Below are 19,754 nucleotides of genomic sequence, written 5' to 3'. Positions count from 1 at the left end.
CCCTGTGTAAGAATGTGGCCAGGTCTGTGTAGGGTTGCCACCTCCAGGATGGGAAATTCCTGGAAATTTGGGGGTGGGGCCCAGGGAGGGCAGGGACCACTGCAGGGTGTAATGCCACAGAGACCACCCTCCAAAGCAGCCATTTTGTCCAGGGGAACTTATCTCTGTCGCCACCAGTTGCAATCCCAGGAGATCTCCAGGCCCCACCTGGAGATTGGTAACCTGGGTCTGTGGTCTTGGTGGTTGCCACAGGCAGGGCAAATTAGCTCTAGATGGGCAGCTCTCTGACTTGGAAACCTGGATACGTACAGGGTAGGCTTTCGCAGTTGGGAAAGAGGCACTTTGCACGTGCTCACGGGCTCTCTCTACCATACTACAAGGCTGAGCCCAAGTCTCTAGCCAAACCTGGGCATTGGACAACACATTGAGGTTTGATGTGATGTTTGCATAAAAGAACCACATTCAAAGCGAAATGGTGGGTGTTTTGGAAACGTTCAAACCAGAAAAGCCAAGACAAACACATACCCCCCATCTGGGTTTCTCCTTCCGTGGGGCCGCAGCAACTCCAGAATCCCCAACCTGCGGGAGGAATTCTGCTTCGGGCCCCTTTGATTAATTCCCTTTGTCACATGCAAACCCTTCCCCCTTTGTCAGGCCCCGGCAAGGTAAACTCAGCAAGAGATGTGTGTGAAAGACCGCCCCCCCTCCAGTCAGCCCCTACCCTTGCCCCATCAGCCCATGAGGCTGCCGTGCCCACCCACCCCCCTTGAGAAAGGCAGCCAAAGCATCCCCAATCCCCTTCCTCCTGAGCCCCCCTCCCAGGACAGGAACCCCCCAATCCTGGCTTATTAGCAATGGCTGGTTCCAAGTGTGGAGACAGGAGGAGAAAATGTGACCTAATTGGGGAGTGACCCCAGGCGACCCCTGGCTCTGAGCCAAGCGGCTAAGCTGGCTGAGCTAATGGGTTCTCCCCCCCACCCATCTCTGGTTCCCCCATACCCTGCCACCGAAGCTGGAAGGGATTGCAGGCGGTAAGAGTTTGGGGCTCTGGTTTAGAACCAGGGTGGGAGAGGCAGCCCCCTTCCGCCTCCAAAGACATTCCTGCCACCAGCAGACCGGGGAGGGAGAGGAGTGCATGAGGGTTTCCTGCACCCACCTCCCTCCCTGACGAAATTTTAAGCGGGAGCCAAATTTTGCACACTTAATCACCAGGTCGGACTTCCGACATTTGTAAACCCAGATCTTGCATGTAGCATTTTCCAAAATCTCCGTTCTAAAGTTAAACTTTGGGATAGGCTGTTAAAAATAAAAATGTCCTACCTTGTTGGCCCGTTGTAAAGGAATCGTGTTAAAGATTAATGCACGGCTTTTGTGGCCTAGTTTTAGAGGGTAGCCGTGTTGTAGGGGTGCCTAGTTCCAGCTGGGACCTGGGGATCCCCTAGAATTACAGCTCATCTCCAGACTACAGAGATCAGTTCCCCTGGAGAAAATGGATGCTTTGGGAGGTGGGCTCTATGGCGTATCCCACGGAGGTCTTTGTCCTCCCCAGGCTCCTTCCCCAAATCTCCAGGAGCTTTCCAACCTGGATCTGCTACTACAACTGATCTCCAGCCGATAGAGATCAGTTCACCTGGAGAAAATGGCTGCTTTGGCAATTGGACTCTATGGCATTGAAGCCCCTCCCCCTTCCCAAACCCCGCCCTCCTCGGGCTCCATCCCAAAAAAACCCCGCTGGTAGAGATCAGTTCACCTGGAGAAAATGGCCGCTTTGGCCATTGGACTCTATGGCATTGAAGTCCCTCCCCAAACCCCGCCCTCCTCAGGCTCTGCCCCCCAAACCTCCAGTGGCAAAGAGGGACCTGGCAACCCTATACATGTGGGTTTCCCCAACACACCAAATAGTTTGACCCACATCAAGCACCATGCACATGGGAACTGAGAAGAAAATAGAACTCACACCTGAGTGTGTTACGTCTGACATGGGGCAGGGCCCTGACCCAATCTGTGTACCCCATAATGTGTGAACAAACGGGGCCACACTCCGCCATCCGTCCGGCTGTCTCTCCAGCTCCAAAAAGTCTCCCGACGCTGCCCGCCCTCCGGCTGCCAGGTTCACCCCTTGACTCTGCTGGGGCACACAACGTTGGCATCTCTCCCGCTGCCATTCCCAAAATAGCCTCTCCAGCCCTTGTGTCATTCAGACACTGACAAGGTATCTGAATGTGGCAGGAGAAAAGCCCAGGACACGCCGGGTGGGGAGGGGGGGGGCTGTCACCGGCTTGGGACACGCCTGCCTGCTGTGATGTGAGCAAACTTGAGTGTCGGGAGATGGGGCTGCTTCAGGAAAGCGGTTGCTGGCACAGCATCTCCGCTCCCCCCTCCAAAAAAACCCACCCCCAGCAGCCTCCTTTGGTGCAGTTCTCTATTAGATCCTTGTTCCGTGGGACAGACGCAGCCCGGGGGGTGGCAGAACGCCAGACGCTGCCAAAATCCATCATGCAAACAGCCAGTTTTGCTGATCCAAGCGCTCCGTTGAGTAAGAAGATGGGGGGGATGAACAGTCAGGTGGGGTGTGGAGCTGGCAGCAGGGGGGGAAGCAAAAAAGCGACCACAGGATGGAGCCTGCTGCCCCCCCCTTCCCGCCCAGTGGGCACTGGCGTCTATTCGGGATTCACTGGCTCCGGTATGGGAGGAGACAGGAGGCCTACCAGAGCCCCATGGCCAGGAAGCAAGGGGGAGGCACTTACCTACAGGAAAACATACCCCAAGCAGACTGCCCACATACATGAACACATGAAGCTGCCTTAAAAGGAATCAGACCCTCGGTCCATCAAAGTCAGTATTGTCTACTCTGACTGGCAGCGGCTCTCCAGGGTCTCAGGCAGGGGGTCTTTCACATCACCTACGACCTGATCCTTTCAACTGGAGATGCTGGGGATTGAACCTGGGACCTTCTGCATGCCAAGCAGATGCTCTACCACTGAGCCACAGCCCCTCCTCAAACTGAGCAGGGTCTAGCTAGCCTGTTGTCAAAAAGATGCTCCAGCTTCTGAGCATACACAGAGGGCCTTTCCCACACAGAGCACCCCTCACTCTACTGGGGTTAAGGAGGCGGCTTCCAGGGCAGATGGGTTTGGGATGGGGGGTGACCCTCCTCTTTTTGTGCCAGTGTGCTTTTTCCAAGACGAGCAATGCCATCCCCAGGAGTGCATGAAATCTAAACTGGGGGCTTGTGCTTTGGTGGCTGGGTTAGGGCTGCCAACCTCCAAGGTGGGGGGTGGGGGCTAGAGTTAAAAATAATCTCCAGGCGACAGCGATCGGTTCCCCAGGAGGAACTGCCTGTTTTGGAGGGGGGACTAAGGTATTATACCCCACTGAGGTCCCTCCCCTCTCCAACCTCCACCCTTCCCAGGAATTCCCCAACCCACAGTTGGCAACCCTAATTTATGTCACAACCCAATAGCGTTTCCAGGTCCCTCTTCGCCACCGGAGGTTTGGGGGGCGGAGCCTGAGGAGGGCGGGGTTTGGGGAGGGACTTCAATGCCATAGAGTCTAATGGCCAAAGCGGCCATTTTCTCCAGGTGAATTGATCTCTATTGGCTGGAGATCTGTTGTAATAGCAGGAGATAAGAACATAAGAAAGGCCCTGCTGGATCGGACCAAGGCCCATCAGGTCCAGCAGTCTGTTCACACAGTGGCCAACCAGGTGCCTCTAGGAAGCCTACAAGCAAGACGACTGCAGCAGCACCGTCCTGTCTGTGTTCCTCTGCACCCAAAATAATAGGCATGCTCCTCTGATACTAGAGAGAATAGGTATGCAGCATGACTAGTATCCATTCTAACTAATAGCCATGAATACCCCTCTCCTCCATGAATATGTCCACTCCCCTCTTAAAGCCCTCCAAGCTGGCAGCCATCACCACATCCTGGGGCAGGGAGTTCCACAATTTATGCGTTGTGTGAAAAAATACTTCCTTTTATCTGTTTTGAATCTCTCACCCTCCAGCTTTAGCAGATGACCCCATGCTCTAGTATTATGGGAGAGGGAGAAAAACTTCTCCCTGTCCACTCTCTCCAAACCATTAATAATTTTATAGACCTCTATCATGTCTATCATGTCTCCAGCTAGTATATGGAGATCTCCAGCTAGTATATGGAGGATGGCAACCCTACAACCCAAGGTGTAGGGGGCTGCGAGGGGGGAGAAGGGGGTGGTTGCCATTTTCTTGGTACCCTTTCTGTGTGCCAGAGAAGGGGCAGATTACCCACAATTGGTTCTTCCCCCCCTCTCCCCAATTTTTATTCCATTTCCAGCCCAGAAAGAGATCTCTTGGTCATCCCTTCCCACACATACACCCACAACAGGTGTCCGATGTACAGCAGCGTTTGGCTTGGGGGTGCTGCCGGGACCTCGTCCATCTCTGGTCTCGCCAGGAAGAAGCCGGGCATTTGTTTCATCGCCAGGAAATAAGCAAAGCAGAGTCCAAACCAAACTGCACAAGAACTTCTATAATCAACATGATTCAACAGTAAAATTCCACCGACAAAGCTAAGAAACTCTCCCATCAAAAAAAACCCCAACCCCAAACAAAAACTCTGTTAAAGCTGAAAAAGACCACATTTTTTCTTTTTTTTTGTTTTGTTTTGTTTCCCTGCCAAAAACAGGAAAGCTCATGTAGCCAGTCTTATACACGAAGTCCTGCCTCTTTTGTGTTTTACAAACTTCACACACGATAACGCTGCTTCAGAAAATCCACCGGATGCGGCCGTGTGGGAATTCAGTCAAAAACCACATTCTGCCCAAACCGGATGACAAAACCCAACGCTGGTCGGAGACACACACCCCCGTCGGAGTCTCGCCAGGGTCCGATTGGGGAAAGGCAGCCATTTTGTTCCCGGTACTTCTGCCGACTGAATCAACAAGAAAAGGCTACCAAAATGGCCGCCGCTGGATAAATAAGCAATCCTCTTCTAACATCAAATCCAATCCGGGGATTGTGCTCGTCAGTTGAGTCTCCCCGATCCAAACATTTGTTGAGAAAGGGCCGCCTTCATCTTATATCCAAATCAACCCCAGTCCACCCAAGGAGCGCAGGAGGAGGCTCAGGGTTTGGGGCGCAGGAGTGACGAGATAGATGCCCTTCAGCATCTATGTCAGCCGTGGGGGGAGTTCAGGTGGCATCTGCTCAGTGTTTCAAGCCTAGGTTTGGAGACTTTGGGGTGGGGGAACGATGACCATCTCTTTAACCCCTTTCCTGAGGGACCCAAAAAGAGGGAATGCCAGGGTCTCCCGCCCTGGCTCTGTGCCCCTGTCGTCTGGAGGGATACCAAAGGGGGTGGATTGTATGCCCCCCTTAGCAGAGGCTGACCAAGCCAGTAAGAAAAGGGGAGGGGAACAGAAACGGAGCTCAGCTTTCCACCACTTAAAAGGCATGTGCTATTTCAAATCTGAATCCTAAAATTTCAAAACGGCAAGTTTGACACTTCCGTTTTGAGGGGCACTTGGGGAGGGGAAGGTAAACCTTGATATTTCTTTAAGGCAATAATGGAATCCGTTCAGTAGTACTTTCTCAAATGCAACCTTTCCCACCCTTTGGTTTTCTCCCTAAAATTTCGAACCCCTACACTGTCGGAGATGTGTTTTTTTCCCCATGAATTACAATAAATTTGAATTTTTGCGTGGAAATTATCAAAGAAATTACCGTCTGAATAAATGCTTGGGAATGTTTGTTCCCGAATTCATTTTGACCTACCCGTGTGAATGGGTAAGTAACCCTTCTGGGTTGAAACAGAGTGTGGCTCACCCGCTAACGGATACCGTCCCCTAGGAGGCCTGAAGGCAGGAAAGGGGTGATGTGGTGCCCCGCTGACTTCCTCCAGACCACATTCCACAGCAGAATCCGTTGACTTGGGGAGAGGGATGGAGGCGGTGGGGTTCAGCCCTTTTATAGGCAGAAAGAGAGAGGGGAGGATGAGGGGAGGCCAGACAGGAAGTGGGGAGGTTGGATTCCTTGTTCTGTCAATCCTAGCCAGGCCACAATCCGGTGAAAGGGGACGATCGCTGGGAGAAAATGATCCGTGTCCCAGTAACCCCCCTGATTTCTGGAGGACGGCTCAGGCACTGACCCCGTTGTCAAGCGTCTGGGGCAAGAGGGGAGGGATGCGGGGTGGCTCGTCCCGTCCACCCCAGCAGTGCTGAGTTCTCCCCTCCCCACCTCGGGGTTGGCGATACAAGCGGAGGGCGCTCGGCTGCCCCCTCCCGCTCATACTTTGTAGTAGATGTTGGCCGGACTCTGCGGCGGCATCTCCTGGACGATGTAGACGGGGTGGCCGTAGTCCCCGCTCACCTTCTCGTAGTGGGGGCAGAAGGCGCTGTCTGAAGTCCTGAGCGGGATGATGATGTCGCTGGGCTCGGAGCCGTTGTTGTTGCCCCCGCTGCCCCCGCCCCCCCTCTTGGGGCTGGTCAGGGTGCTGAGCGACAAAGGCGGGTGGTGCGACTCGCTGTGCTTGGCCTGCCGGCGGCGATAACACAGGGCTCCCGTCACAGCGGCTGCCACCAGCAGGACGAAGGCGGCTCCCCCGGCGGCCCCAGCGATGATCGGCACGTTGGACTGAGGCAGGGGGCCGTTCTCTCCCCCTACCTTGCCCGTGGTGTTTCCTGTCGGGGGTCCTGTTTGGGGGTGGGGGAAAAAAAGAGAGCTTAGAGGAGACATCCCGGAAGGCTAGAGGCCAGGGCCTCAATCCAAGTCCTCTCATTTCACAGACAGCCTTCCAGTTGCTTCCCTGACAACCCAGCATCCCCGGACAGCTTCCCGTTGCACAAGGAAACCTCTTCCTCAGGGGTCCCCAACATAGTGCCTGCAGGCATCATGGTGCCTGCCAACGCCTTACCTGGGACATACCAAGGGTTTTTAGAAAGTGGGCGTGGCTGCATGGGACTTTTGCTCATCAAGGCTTCTGACTGGCCATGGGAGATTTGATTGGCTATCCAGATTTTTAAAAACGCTGGTTTGGCCGCCACAGAACAAGGACCTTTACTGTGTGAGCGAAGGTAAGCTGCAGCAGCCATTTTGTGGCTAGCTCTGCTTCCTGTGTGGCAACCACTTTGGGGCAGCCATTTTAAGGCTGTGCACATTGTGTCAGAATTCCAAAGGGGCTCAAAAACGTCAGGGATCCCTGCTCTACCCCCATATTCTGACAAGAGGGTACCCCCTACGAGGACCTCAGATCCTTTACTATGCTGAAAATGCTGAGATGAAGCCGCGACACCCCAGGTGGAAGGGGAGCATTGCCAGGGTGGCTCTGATCTAGAAGAAACCTTCCCGCTCATACAAAAACAGGGAGCAGGCTACACTGAACCTTTGCGTAATCTGTTGCTAAAAGTAATACAGAGAAGGTTTATTTCCCATAAATTATGTTGCTGAAACCGCTCCCTATGAGCCATTAAGGAGAGCAAGATCAGACACGCAAGCTATGCCAGCTTTTGATTCAACATGGACCAGTTTTTTTTGGGGGGGGGGGAGCTCGACTTGGGGGGATAAGGCCAGACCTGGAGCCAAGAGGCCACAGGTTAGCTGTACAATTCTGGAGCGGGACAGAGAAGAGGAGCCCGGAAAGCACGGCCATCCAGCCGAAGAAGAATTTGACTCGTTACAGGTACTTCCCCAACCACTGTGTTTTCAGAGAGAAATTGCTGAAAACTCGGCTAGAGCAGACATGTCCAAGCAGTCCCGCTTGGCGGGGGAAGGTGCTCGTTAGTGTCTGTCGACTCTGGTTAATGGAGCTAATTGCCTCCCCGATACCTCCCCTGGCCCGGCTCTGCAGGGTTCATTTCAACCATCAGCATCAATAAAGCTCAAGCTACACCCCGCACCCAGCTCCCTCGCCGGTCCCTGCCACGGAAGAGAGATGGGAGAACAGGGCACTCTGCAACAGCTGGGTCCTGGGGCCGTCTCCCTCGCTTGCCCTGCCCGGGCCCAGAGGGAAAGAAGTCCTGCCCTCTCCTTCCCCGGACACAGCTGATATCCTATCTGAATATTCTGCCTCCTGAGTAGAGCCGGTCAGCTCAGTCCCAGAACACCTGGGTCCTCTGAGAGCAGAGAAGGTTAGAGAAGCAGGACCAGGAGTTTGGACACCGGAGGGCCCTGGGAAACAGGATACCAGAAGCCACCCAGGCTGGGGTTTTGGAGGAAAGAAAGGGCGGGCTTCCCCGTGCTCAGGAGGGGACAGAGGGGGCCAGAACACAGGACTTGCATCTCTATTCCACTGAAGCTTCTCTACTTTCTGGCCTGTGCTTCCCTCGGTTGTATGGAAAACATTTACAGAATAGTTTTAGAGGGTAGCCATGTTGGTCTGCAACCGAACAGCTAGATTCGATCCAGTAGCACTGTAGAGACCAAGATTTTCGGGGCAGGAGCTTCCGAGAGTTCAAGCTCCCTTCGGCAGATACTGACCAAGGCAGCACAGGCTCTCGAAAATTCATATCCTGAAAATCTTGTTGGTCTCTAAGGTCTCAGATACTGACAAAGGGAGCTTTTGACTCTCGAAAACTCATACCCCGGATATCTCGTTGGTCTCTAAGGTGCTCCTGGACTCGAATCTCGCTATTTATAGAAGAGACAGGGTAGATTTTCCTTCAGAGCAAACATTCCTGTCATGCTCCTGCTGAAAACTGCACTTGGACGTTCTACGGGAGAGGCGGAAAATGCCGTTGGTAAACGGTATTTCTTTCAGCCCTGGTGCTGAGGAAGGAGGCTACTGGATTAACGTCTCTTGCGTCCTCTGCACGTTGGCAGTCCGGGCAAGGAGGGCGTCCCTGTCACTGGGCATACCTGGGTTCATCTCCTTGCTGGGCTCGGCAGCACCTGAAGTCCCTCGCTCCTTCTCAGCGGGCGTGTCTGGAACTGACTTCTGGGATTTCGAGCCCGTGTTGGGATCTGGGGGCAAGGGCAGAGAGAGAGAGAGGGGTGGGCAAATGCTGGGCCAGCAGCAGAGGCGGGGAGGCTGCAAAAGGGGTCTGGGGTCCGGAGAGGCAGCCAGCCCCCCTCTCCCTCCCACGCAGTTTGGCCGGGTCACCACCTTCCCCCTCTGGCGCCAAGGGTGAGTGTATGTCGGTCCTGGCAACCTTCGGAAATGCAAACTGGGCTGGTAAGTTGAACTTTAGTAAAAAAAGAAGAAGCTAGCTTTCGAGTCCTACAGAATTCCACACCAGGCAGAGCATGGTGAGTTCTGGGTACCTCGAACGCCTGCCCTTGTAACACTCGCCATAATTCAAAAGGTACAGTTTGACTGTTTTTGCATGTATGAAATGGCGAAGGTTGGAAAACCTGAGGGGTGGGAAAGGGCCCCTGCAAATGTCCCAGCTAGGGAGGGGCTCTGAACAGTGCTGAAGTCAACAGTGGGTGCCTGCGTGGGAAGGGAACCACAAATCCAAGGAAAGTTCCCTCTTGTTGAACCCAGAGGCAGCCAAGAGTGGAGCAACATGACTTGTTGCAGCCTCTGCTGCCACTAAATGGCCAAATACCCCATCAATAGGGTTGCCAACCTCCAGGTACTAGCTGGAGATCACCTGCTATTACAACTGATCTCCAGCCGATAGAGATCAGATCACCTGGAAAAAATGGCCGCTTTAGCAATTGGACTCTATGTCCTTGAAGTCTCTCCCCTCTCCAAACCCCGCCCTCCTCAGGCTCCACCCTAAAAACCTCCTGCCGGTGGCGAAGAAGGACCTGGCAACCCTACCCATCAAAAGTTGCCTTTCGGGGTCGTGGCTCACAACTGACCACCCCCCATCCAAAGGCTGTGATATCTTTTGCACAGAAGGCGATGTCCTCTGATCCCCTCACCTCCCCCCACCCCAACCTAGGCAAACAGCAGTATCTCACCTCCACCCCCCCCCCCCAAAAAACCCAATGGCTTTAAATAAACAGCTTTTCCTTTTTTCTCCCCCTGCTCCTGCAGCTCACGGCAGTCTACAAGGCTTCCTTTCAGTTTGTTTTATTATTGAGCTTAAAAAGATTGCCCAAGTTTTGAAAATGGGGGGAACGTTTACAAATTTAAAAGCCAGATTTCCAAACTGCTTCAAACAAAGTTTCACAGGGCAGCCGTGCCGTTCTGCAGAAGAACAGCGAGATTTGACGGCAGCTACTGAATTCAAGTTTGACGAAGGGTGTTTTGACTTGAAAGCTTACACCCTGAAAATCTTGTTGGCCTCGAAAGTGCCACAGGACTTGAATTTAACTTTAAACAAAATATTCAAATAGGCCAAAAAGGAAATCAACATTTCAAACCGAAATTTCAGAGGAGAAGCTTGGCCTGCAAATATCCCCCCCCCCAAATACATTCCAGCTCTAGTTTGCTTTCACAACAGCCCTGCAAGAAGTCTGGGGGAAACGGCTGCTCAGTCAACTTCACACCCGGGACTCCCTTTGCCGAGCCCATGGTTCTTCATGAGAAGCGTTCAGCCTATTTCTGGTTCTGCTTGAATGCATTTCTGACTGGCCTGGTCGGGGAGGGGTTGAGGTTGGGTGAGTGAGATCAAGGTCAGCATGACCGAACCTTTGCACCCTGGGTGGGAGGGATCTCCAGGCAGGGAGGAAAGGAGACTGGAGCTGCGTAATTCTGCTCCTGTCCTCAGCCTGCCACCTCCCGCTTCCCGGGAATAAAGGAGCTCATCTGAGTCAGCCCCCAGGTGTACCAGGCCTGGCCGGTGCGAGTTTCCCAAATCCAAAGGATTCAGAGGACAGAAAGAGCGGAAGATCCGCGCACCCAGAGGGCTTGAGTTTTGCATACACACAGAGAACCAGCCCCAAGACCCATGTCCTCTCTGGGAGGAACCGAGAACCGCCACTGCCCGCATCTCCCGTTCCAATTCCCCAGGCTCAACTCTCTTCCCAGGGAACCCAGGAGTCCCGGCTCCCAGAATGCTCAGCTCTTGTGGAGTAGACACCACTCCCGTCCCAAAGACCCAAGATTCGAGCGCCTATTCCCCCATCTCCAACACACAAAGCCCCCTCCTTTTGGCCCTCCTGCCCCAACCCACCCAACCCACTTCCAGCCCCCTGGCAACTTACGCTGGCCAACTTTCAAGACCACTTTCATGCCTTTTGACAGGCAGGCACCCCCCTTCATGTTCTCCAGCCCTTCGTTGGTGCCGTCGGACGTCGCTGTAGGAGAGAAGGACAGATCAGCCGTGGTTTGATTGTGTGGGGGGGCGCGCGAAGGCTTTAGACAGTGGGAGCTGGAAGACCCTGGGGAACTTTATTCCAGGCTGGCGTCCCCCTGACAGAGGGGTGAAGGAAGACATGGGGGAGGGGAAGCGTCAGAATCTCAGGACTTCAAGGACCATCTTAAATCCCCTTAATCACTCCAGATGAGCCAAAGCAGAAAGTGGTATTAAGAGGACTGTGATTAGGCCATGGGGCAGAGGAGAAGGGTTCCCCATCGGGGCCTTCAGGTGCCTTCCAAGCACCCGCATACCTCCACCTTCTCGCCCCCCAGCCTAGGGTGGCCAACCTCCAAACAGGGCCTAGAGATCTCCCGGCATCACAACTGATCTACAGACCACAGAGAATGGTTCAAAATGGCTGCTTTTGAGGGTGGACTCCATGGAATTATACCTTGCTGAGGTCTCTCCCCTCCCCAAAACCTGCCCTCCCCAGGCTCCGCCCCCAAGTCTCCAGGAATTTCCCAGTGAGGAGCTGGCAACCCTACCAGCCCCACCCTACTGCTGCAAGATGCTCTGCAGGGCCATGAAATATTTAAACAAGATGCTGAATGTTTGCACAGAGGTTCCCCTCCTGTGGTCCGATCACATGCCAGAAGCTGCAGAGACGAGCAGGGAGTCATCATGGCCTGGCTCTGCCAAACCTCGACCGAGAGCTGCAGGGAGAAAGCAGGCTCCCCGGCCAACGGCCACCCTCCTGCCCAGCAGTCCCCAAGCCGTGGCATGGGGCTGCTGAACCCACTGTTCGGACCGGCCCAGAAGCGACACCCCTGACTCTAGCTGTGGACCTTGTGGCCCAAGAGGAAATGGATTATTTGGGGGTGGGGGTGGACTCTAGGCCATTAAACCTCACTGAGGTCCCTCCCCTCCCCAAACCCCACCTGCCCCAGGTTCTGTGCCCCAATTCCCAGGAATTCCTCAACCTAGAGTTAGCAGAGTTAACATAGATCCTGGCAATGTTCATGGAGAGCCAGCGCGGTGTAGTGGTTAAGAGCGGTGGAGTCTGATCTGGAGGACTGGGTTTGATTCCCCACTCCTCCACATGAGCGGCGGAGGCTAATCTGGTGAACCGGATTTGTTTTCCCACTCCTACACATGAAGCCAGCTGGGTGACCTTGGGATAGTCACAGCTCTCTTCAAGCTCTCTCAGCCCCACCTACCTCACAGGGTGTCTGTTGTGGGGAGGGGAAGGGGATTGTAAGCCGGTTTGAGTCTCCCTTAAGTGGTAGAGAAAGTTGGCATATAAAAACCAACTCTTCTTCTTCTTGCTCTGCAGAACAGTCTAATACAATAGGAGAACCAGCATCTCTTCATGTTTTTCTAAAATGGGCTTTACACTGGGGAAATGGTCAGTTGGGATCAGTATGTGGATGAAAAGGGCAAAATATGCAAACCAGCACTGACTGGGCCACGCCTGCTTGAAGAAACCTTTGCCGGCCACTTCAAGTCTTGCCGGCCACTTCAAACAGCAGCTTCTGCTGTTCCTCTCTCTGTTCCTCCACGGCGCCAGTCACTTCGCGTTCCCTTGCCTCATTCATTCTGCACGGGCTGTCTTATACATACACAGAACCCTGCGTGATTGATCCACCTTCACTTGAGGACGAATTCCTCCCAACGGTCACGCTGTCCCGAAGGCTGGGAAACAACCTCACAGAATTCTGAGTGATGCCAAAGGATGCCGGAGTTAAGCACAGAATCGAGCAATTAGAGTCACCCCAAAGGGCTGCAAACCGAGTGGGCCCATTTTTAAAAAGGGCTCCTAAAGGAATGACTGGGCATGCATGAACATTATAGGATAACGTAGATCTAATAATGTTATAGGGCTATATCATGTGTGTGTGTGTGTGTGTTAAGTGCCGTCAAGTCACTTCCGACTCATGGCGTCCCTATGAATCAATGTCCTCCAAAAGGTCCTATCTTTGACAGTCTTGCTCAGATCTTGCAAACTGAAGGACATGGCTTCCTTTATTGAGTCCATCCATCTCTAGTTGGGTCTTCCTCTTTTCCTGCTGCCTTCAACTTTTCCTAGCATGACTGTCCTTTCCAGTTACTCTTGTCTTCTCATAATGTGACCAAAATACGATAGCCTCAGTTCAGTCATTTTAGCTTCTAGAACTATATCATAGCAACTGTTATTTTACACTACTGTGGTGTATTGAGTATGGTGCTGAACTAGCCAGGAGACCTAACTCGCAAGGACTGTCATTGGGAGAATAAAATGAAGAAGAGGAGAATGGTGTAACCTGCCCTGACCTCCTTGGAGGAAAGGAGGGATAAAAATGTAACAAATAAACAAAATAATAATAAATATTCTAAGCTGGCTCCAAAGGACTGAACACATCCCTCAACAGCCACTCTGGACACAAAGTCCCCCTGTCTCTCCTGCAAGTGATGACTCTAGTTGTCTTCAGTAAAAGGTACCCATTGCTCAGAGCGAGGGCTGGTGGGGAGAAGAAGCCAGGATGACTCATGTGGCGCATGAGCCACTATGTACAGCCTGAGACGTTCTGGGGTGGCTGCACCTACCCCTGGATCATAGAGAAGACCACAGTCCCTCTTCTCTGCCACTGCTGCCAGCCCAAATACAGCACCACCCAGTGGGTTTTCTGGCATACGCCAGACTGCCCGTTGCTCTTATGTGCCCTTGGGAGCTAGACGGATCAACAGCCTGACTCAGAACAGGGAGGTTGTGTGACTTCGTACATGTTAAATAAATCAAGCCAGGTGCTACTAGGGGCAGAAGTCGAAGACCTCCAGTGACCTGTTCGGATTGCAGGGATCTATTCAAATGGCTTTCCAAAAGAATCGCTAACATAAACCACAGAAAACAATCCCTCCTTTCTAACCAATGTTTTAACTGATGTTTTTAAAATGATTCGCAAGTATTTTAACTTTTAAAAACTTGCTTTAACGATGTGTGTTTGGGGCAGGTTGATTTTAATTGTTTTAAAATGTGATTTTATCATGTATATTTTACATTGCTTGCCGCCTTCGTGGCCCTTGTAAGGGCAGAAAGGCGAGATGCAAAATTTGTAGATAATGATAATAATAATAATGATGATGATAATAATAATAATAATAATGGTGATGCATGTTGCATGTTTATTTTAAGTACTCCGTACGTCATAGGACTCAAGTCTGCTTCACGTGGGTTTGCTCCTCTTTATCACCTTTTAACCACCCTCAGGTATCTGGACTCTTCCCACCCTTCTTTGGACACCCACCTGAATAGGACAGGGTCTCTGCACCCATTTTCTGGAACAATGAACAGGGAAAGCAATGAGATCGCCTTGTGAAGGTGGCATCAAGAACGCCACGGACGGGACCCACTGGACTCTCCCTCTGGTTCTGCGAAAAGCACTGGGCTTAATGGGTAGAGAAAGGGAGAGTTGCGTGCCGGCAGGACTCTCTCACAGGCAGCTGCCAGGGGCGCTGGGAAGCCGGGCCCGTCGGTTCGGTTTAGATGCGCTCGGCTGAGCCCTCACAAAAGCACGCGGCTAGCCAATGGGGGCCGCCTTTAAAGAGGCCGTAGACAGGACGGGCTGAGTGCCGCCAAAGGGTGGGGACGTGGCTCAGGCATAGAGCACCCCACTCCGCCGCTTCCCTTGCCTAATGAGTGCGCACTGCCAGAAAGATGCCCTGTTAACCTAGCTAGTGCATCACTAACGGTAAAAAGCAAGAGAGAGAGAGAGAGTCCGGGGCTCAGGCGTGCCGGAAAGCCACCATCTTTATGCATATAAGGACGTACGAAGTGGCTTTATACTGAGTCCCACCACCGTTCTACCACCATCAGTATTGTCTGACCAGCAGCGGCTCTCCAGGGTCTCCGGAGGAAATCTTTCCCATCACTGGATATCTGACCCTTTGAACTGGTGATGCCGGGGATTGAACCTGGGACCTTCTGAATGCCAAGCAGATGCCCTATCCCTGAGCTACAGCTTTCCCCCCACTCACTTGATGGGATGCTCTTCACCTAACCTGAGATAGGTGAGGATTTGGCTGGGGTCATGCTGTGGCGAGGGAGAAGTGATCTGTGCATGCTCGGAAGGACCCTGGTTTCAATATCCCTCCCACAGTTCTACCACCTGCCTATGGATTCTGGCATCCCATAACTACCCAATGACTTGGAATGATATCTCACAAGCCTCCCATGAAATCCTAAGCCTGAAGTCGGTTATCCAATTAGACTGCAGCTAGATTGCAGTCATGTAGCACCTTAGAGACCAGCAAGATTGTCGATGTATAAGTGTTAGAAAGCTCATACCCCAAAAAGCTTGTCGGTCTCTAAGGTGCTACAAGACTCCCATCTAGCTATTCCACTGCAGACCAACATATCTATTTTCTGAAACTATCGGTTATCCAGTGGCGTCCTCCATACACATGTGCATGGCGCAATGAATTGGGATATTCTCCAGTGCGCACCCCAATGAAACAAAGAAGAAGAAGAGTTGGTGTTTTATATGCCGACTTTCTCTACCACTCAAGGAAGAATCAAACCAGCTTACAATCACCTTGATGGACCAAGGGTCTGATTCAGTATAAGGCAGCATGAACACATGAAGCTGCCTTATACTGAATCAGACCCTCGGTCCATCAAAGTCAGTATTGTCTACTCTGACCGGCAAGACAGAGGTCTTTCACATCACCTACTTGCCTGGTCCCTTTAACTGGCAATGCCGGGGATTGAACCTGGGACCTTCTGCGTGCCAAGCAGATGCTCTACCACTGAGCTATGGCCCTTTATGTAATTTGAGGGAATCAGGGCAGTGTGGTGGTGATTTGTGAGGGTTCTCCAATGAAAGACTTTGAGGGGAAGGACTTTTTCTTGCTAGTGCGGCCATCAAGCTCTTCAGTCCTTGTCTACAGGTGCTGAGATGCAACTTTGGGGGGGGGGCAGCCACTTACAGGGCTGGCTTGTCATTTCCTCTTCCATCACTTCCTGTCCTAGATGGCAACATCACCCCGCAACCCCTCCCGTGTCCCCTCCTTCCTTCCACTCGGCTGTCTCACTCTCTCCCCTCATGCATGGCTGGGCATAAAATCATCTGAAAAAGGAAACTGGGTCAAACCACCGAACACCCACCCTCCCGACTCTCCTCCCGGGGGTGCTTCCATCAGCTGGCTTCCAAGGGGTGTCATTGGGGGGGGGCTAGCAAACAAGCCAGCCCCAGTGCCTTGCCCGGTGAGAGGAGCTGTGACCTTGAATTGCCTCCCCTTGTTTTTTTTAAAAAAAACACCTCTCCAGATTCGCCATCTTCCCCTGCCCCACAGAAATGCATCCTGCCGCCCCACCAGAGATGCAACGCTTGGGAAGCAGGGCAAAGAGGGGGGCACGCAGGGCGTGCAAAGAGTCGGTCTCTTTCAACGGTGTCTCCTTGCCGAAGGCACATACCAGGCTACAAAGCAGAAAGAACTGAAGAAGGAAGAAAGACCGAAAGAGGAAGACATTTTGCGTGTGGGCGTGCGTTCGTTTGGGGCTACGGGAGAGGAAATTGGAGGCGACTCCCCACAATCCTCTGCAGCCAACCTGGGCCCAGATACCCCTCGACCCCCCTTGCCTCCCGCAGTATTGTCTTTCTTCCGTCGGGTCCCTGACCAACCTTGGAAACCAAACTTGGAAACACGTTGCCTCTCAAGAAAGGTCAAGCTAGGACCTTCCATAAACAACTCCAGGGAAGGATGGAGGGAAAGGGGTGGAGAATGGAAAAACCCCCCCCCACACACACACACGCACACAAACCCAGTGGAGAGAGCACAGGATGGGGACATGGGGGGAAGACTGGCTGGTTACCACATCATGGTTGCCGTGGTACAGCCAAGCCGCTGGCTCGCGCAGGTTTGCCGGGAGACAGTTGCCATGGCGATGGCTGAAGGGCCACCCCAGGCATCCGGAGCTGATGTGACAGGGTTGCTGTGGGGTAGGGAGGGGGAGACGGGATGGCAGGAGGGGGCTCTCACCTTCCTTTAAAGAAAAGCGCTGCCCTCTGCCCCGCGGTATCCCAAATGTTTTCCTCTCCCTTTCCCCCAGAGGATCTGCCAAAACAGGCAATTCTCCATCTCTACACTCTCCCTGAATGCTTCAATCCCTCCCTCCTGTCTGTGTCATTTTAACACAGGTGGTTTCTGGGAAGGGAATGGGGGAATCGGACAACCCTTCCCCTCTCCCCTTGCCATCTCCCTCCGCTGTCCCTGCGTTTTGAGGCTCTCCGTCTCTTACACACATACACATTCATCTTGGCGCGGTCCCCGCAACGTTTCCCACGTCTTCCCATTCCTCCAAATTTGCCTTCAGCCACATCCGGTGCCCTGCTTTGCCTGGGGCCGGCCAGGAGAAGAGCAAACCACCTACAAGGCGTCCCTCAGGCCTGGCATGTGCCCACTCTGTGGTTTTGGCCAAGCATGGAATTTAGGAGAACAACAGATGGTTCTCAGCCAGGGCTGGCATTAGCATACCCCCAAGGCCAGGTAGCTGCCAAGGCCCAGGGCTTCCAGCAGGGCCCGCTGCTACTGCCCTCACCCAAGCTCCCCTGCCACCCTATCCCAAATGTCCTCCTGCCACCCAGCGTCATCAGGGAAAGGGAAGAAATTTGTTGCCCAGAGCTGGAAGAGCGGGTGGTGGGAGAGCTTGCTGCAAGTGAGGGAGCTGGCAGGGAAGAACATCTGGACAGGCAACTGATAGGGTTGCCAACCTCCAGGTGGTGGCTGGAGATCTCCTGCTATTACAACTGATCTCCAGCCGACAGCAGGGCCGTCTAAACAGCATTACAGGCCCCCGGGCAAAGCAGTGCACCGGGGCCCCTACCTACCCAACCACTCACAGGAATAAAAATGTAAATGGTCAATAAAATTAAAGATATATGTATTGGTGCTTCCATTGGTCCTTTCTTACATTATACTTCAGTATTCATTCTTAATCCAAACCCAAATTAACATTAACATTGTTCATTATCTTTAGTAAAACACATGCTAAATATGCAAGTCGCAACATACATAGATTAGCATGGGGCCCCTATGCTCATGGGGCCCGCGGGGCAAGGGCCCAGGGTGCCCATGCATTAAGACGGCCCTGGCCGACAGAGATCAGTTCCCCTGGAGAAAATGGCCGCTTTGGCAACTGGACTCTATGGCATTGAAGTCCCTCCCCTCCCCAAACCCCACCCTCCCCAGGCTCCGCCCCAAAAACCTCCCGCTGGTGGCGAAGAGGGACCTGGCAACCCTAGTTGGCAAGGGCTGAAAAAGAAAGAAGGTTCCTGCTCGTCCCTCCCCCAAGTGTGGCACTTACTAATAATGTAATAGTCCTGGTTGGTCTTGAACTCGTGACCCCAGAGGTTGGGGCTGTACTCCTGGAACTTGATGGTGAAGCGCATGTCTTGCTCAGGCCGGTCGCAGGTCAGCAGCAGGTTGGGGGTGCGCAGGATCTCGCAGCGCTCCGCCTGCTCCGTCTGGACCAGGTAGAGCTTGTAATACTCGTAGTCCTCGGTGGAGAACTGGCCCAGTGGCACCGAGCGTGGGCAGATGAGGTCCAGGCGGTCGCCGATCTGGGGGTACAAGACGTAGCCGCCCTCGTTCTGGAACCTGCAGGGGCACAAGCGGGGAGTCAGCCAAGCTGGGGGAATCATAGAGCAGGAAGGGACCACCCGGGTCATCTAGTCCAACCCCCTGCACAATGCAGGAAATTCACAACGACCTTCCCCCCACCCCCCAGTGACCCCTCCTCCATTCCCAGAAGGTGGCCAAGGTGCCCTCCTTCTCATCACCTGCCTAAGGTCATGGAATCAGCATTGCTGACATCTAGCCTCTGCTAAAATACCTCCAGGGAAGGGGAGCTCAACCACCTCCCGAGGAAGCCCGTTCCACTGAGGAACCGCTCTGACTGTTAGAAAATTCTTCCTAATGTCTAGACGGAAACTCTTTTGATTTAATTTCAACCTGTTGGTTCTGGTCCGACCTTCTGGGGCAACAGAAAACAACTCTGCACCCTCCTCAATATGACAGTGGAAGGGAAAGGAGGAGGGAGCCCTGCACTCCAGCAGGGCTTCTGGCATGTGGCGCAGTGGACAGAGTGGCCGACTAGGACGACCCTGGCGGACTCAGGTTCGAATCCCTACTTCTCCTATGGAAGCTTGCTGGGTGACCTTGAGCTTCTTACAATCTCTTTGCCTGGCATACCTCCCAGGGTTGTTGTGGGAAAACAGAGGAGGGAGAACAATGTTCTACGCCGCTTTGAGTCCCAACTGGGGACAAAAGCAGGATATAAATAAATAAATGCAAATGTAAATGCTTTGGTGGGCTGGGAGGGAGGGCTGAGCCCCCTAAAGGGGTTGGAAGGCAGGAGCCCAGGGCATTCTAGGAAGAGTGGAGTCTACTGCACCAGATAAAGTAATGCCAGGAGGAAGGGAAGCTACAGTGCTGTATTGTTGCTGTTTTCAGAATAAAAGAGGCCAAAGCCTACTCTTGACTGAAAGTGAATTCTTGTAGGGACTCAGCTACAATTTACTCAGTGGTCAGGAAAAGGCACTTTGCACATGTA

The 19,754-nt window shown here is 53.1% G+C and overlaps 1 protein-coding gene across 1 annotated transcript in view; it reads right to left on the bottom strand.

The window, feature by feature from the left end:
- Nucleotides 1–5,991: 5,991 nt before the first annotated feature.
- Nucleotides 5,992–19,754, bottom strand: part of EFNB3 (ephrin B3) — a 47,823-nt gene continuing 34,060 nt past the window's right edge. Inside the window, exons 2-5 of the mRNA XM_056863433.1 lie at nucleotides 18,507–18,799; nucleotides 11,073–11,165; nucleotides 8,832–8,936; nucleotides 5,992–6,670 (exon numbers count right to left, since the gene is read on the bottom strand). Coding sequence (XP_056719411.1) covers nucleotides 6,264–6,670; nucleotides 8,832–8,936; nucleotides 11,073–11,165; nucleotides 18,507–18,799 — 898 coding nt within the window. The 3' untranslated portion in view covers nucleotides 5,992–6,263. The remainder of the gene's footprint in view (nucleotides 6,671–8,831; nucleotides 8,937–11,072; nucleotides 11,166–18,506; nucleotides 18,800–19,754) is intronic.

Source organism: Euleptes europaea, chromosome 18 (genome assembly GCF_029931775.1).
Source record: "Euleptes europaea isolate rEulEur1 chromosome 18, rEulEur1.hap1, whole genome shotgun sequence".
Lineage (NCBI taxonomy): Eukaryota > Metazoa > Chordata > Lepidosauria > Squamata > Sphaerodactylidae > Euleptes > Euleptes europaea.
The sequence above is the reverse complement of the archived record's forward strand: the minus strand, read 5'-3'. Positions and strand labels throughout refer to the sequence as shown.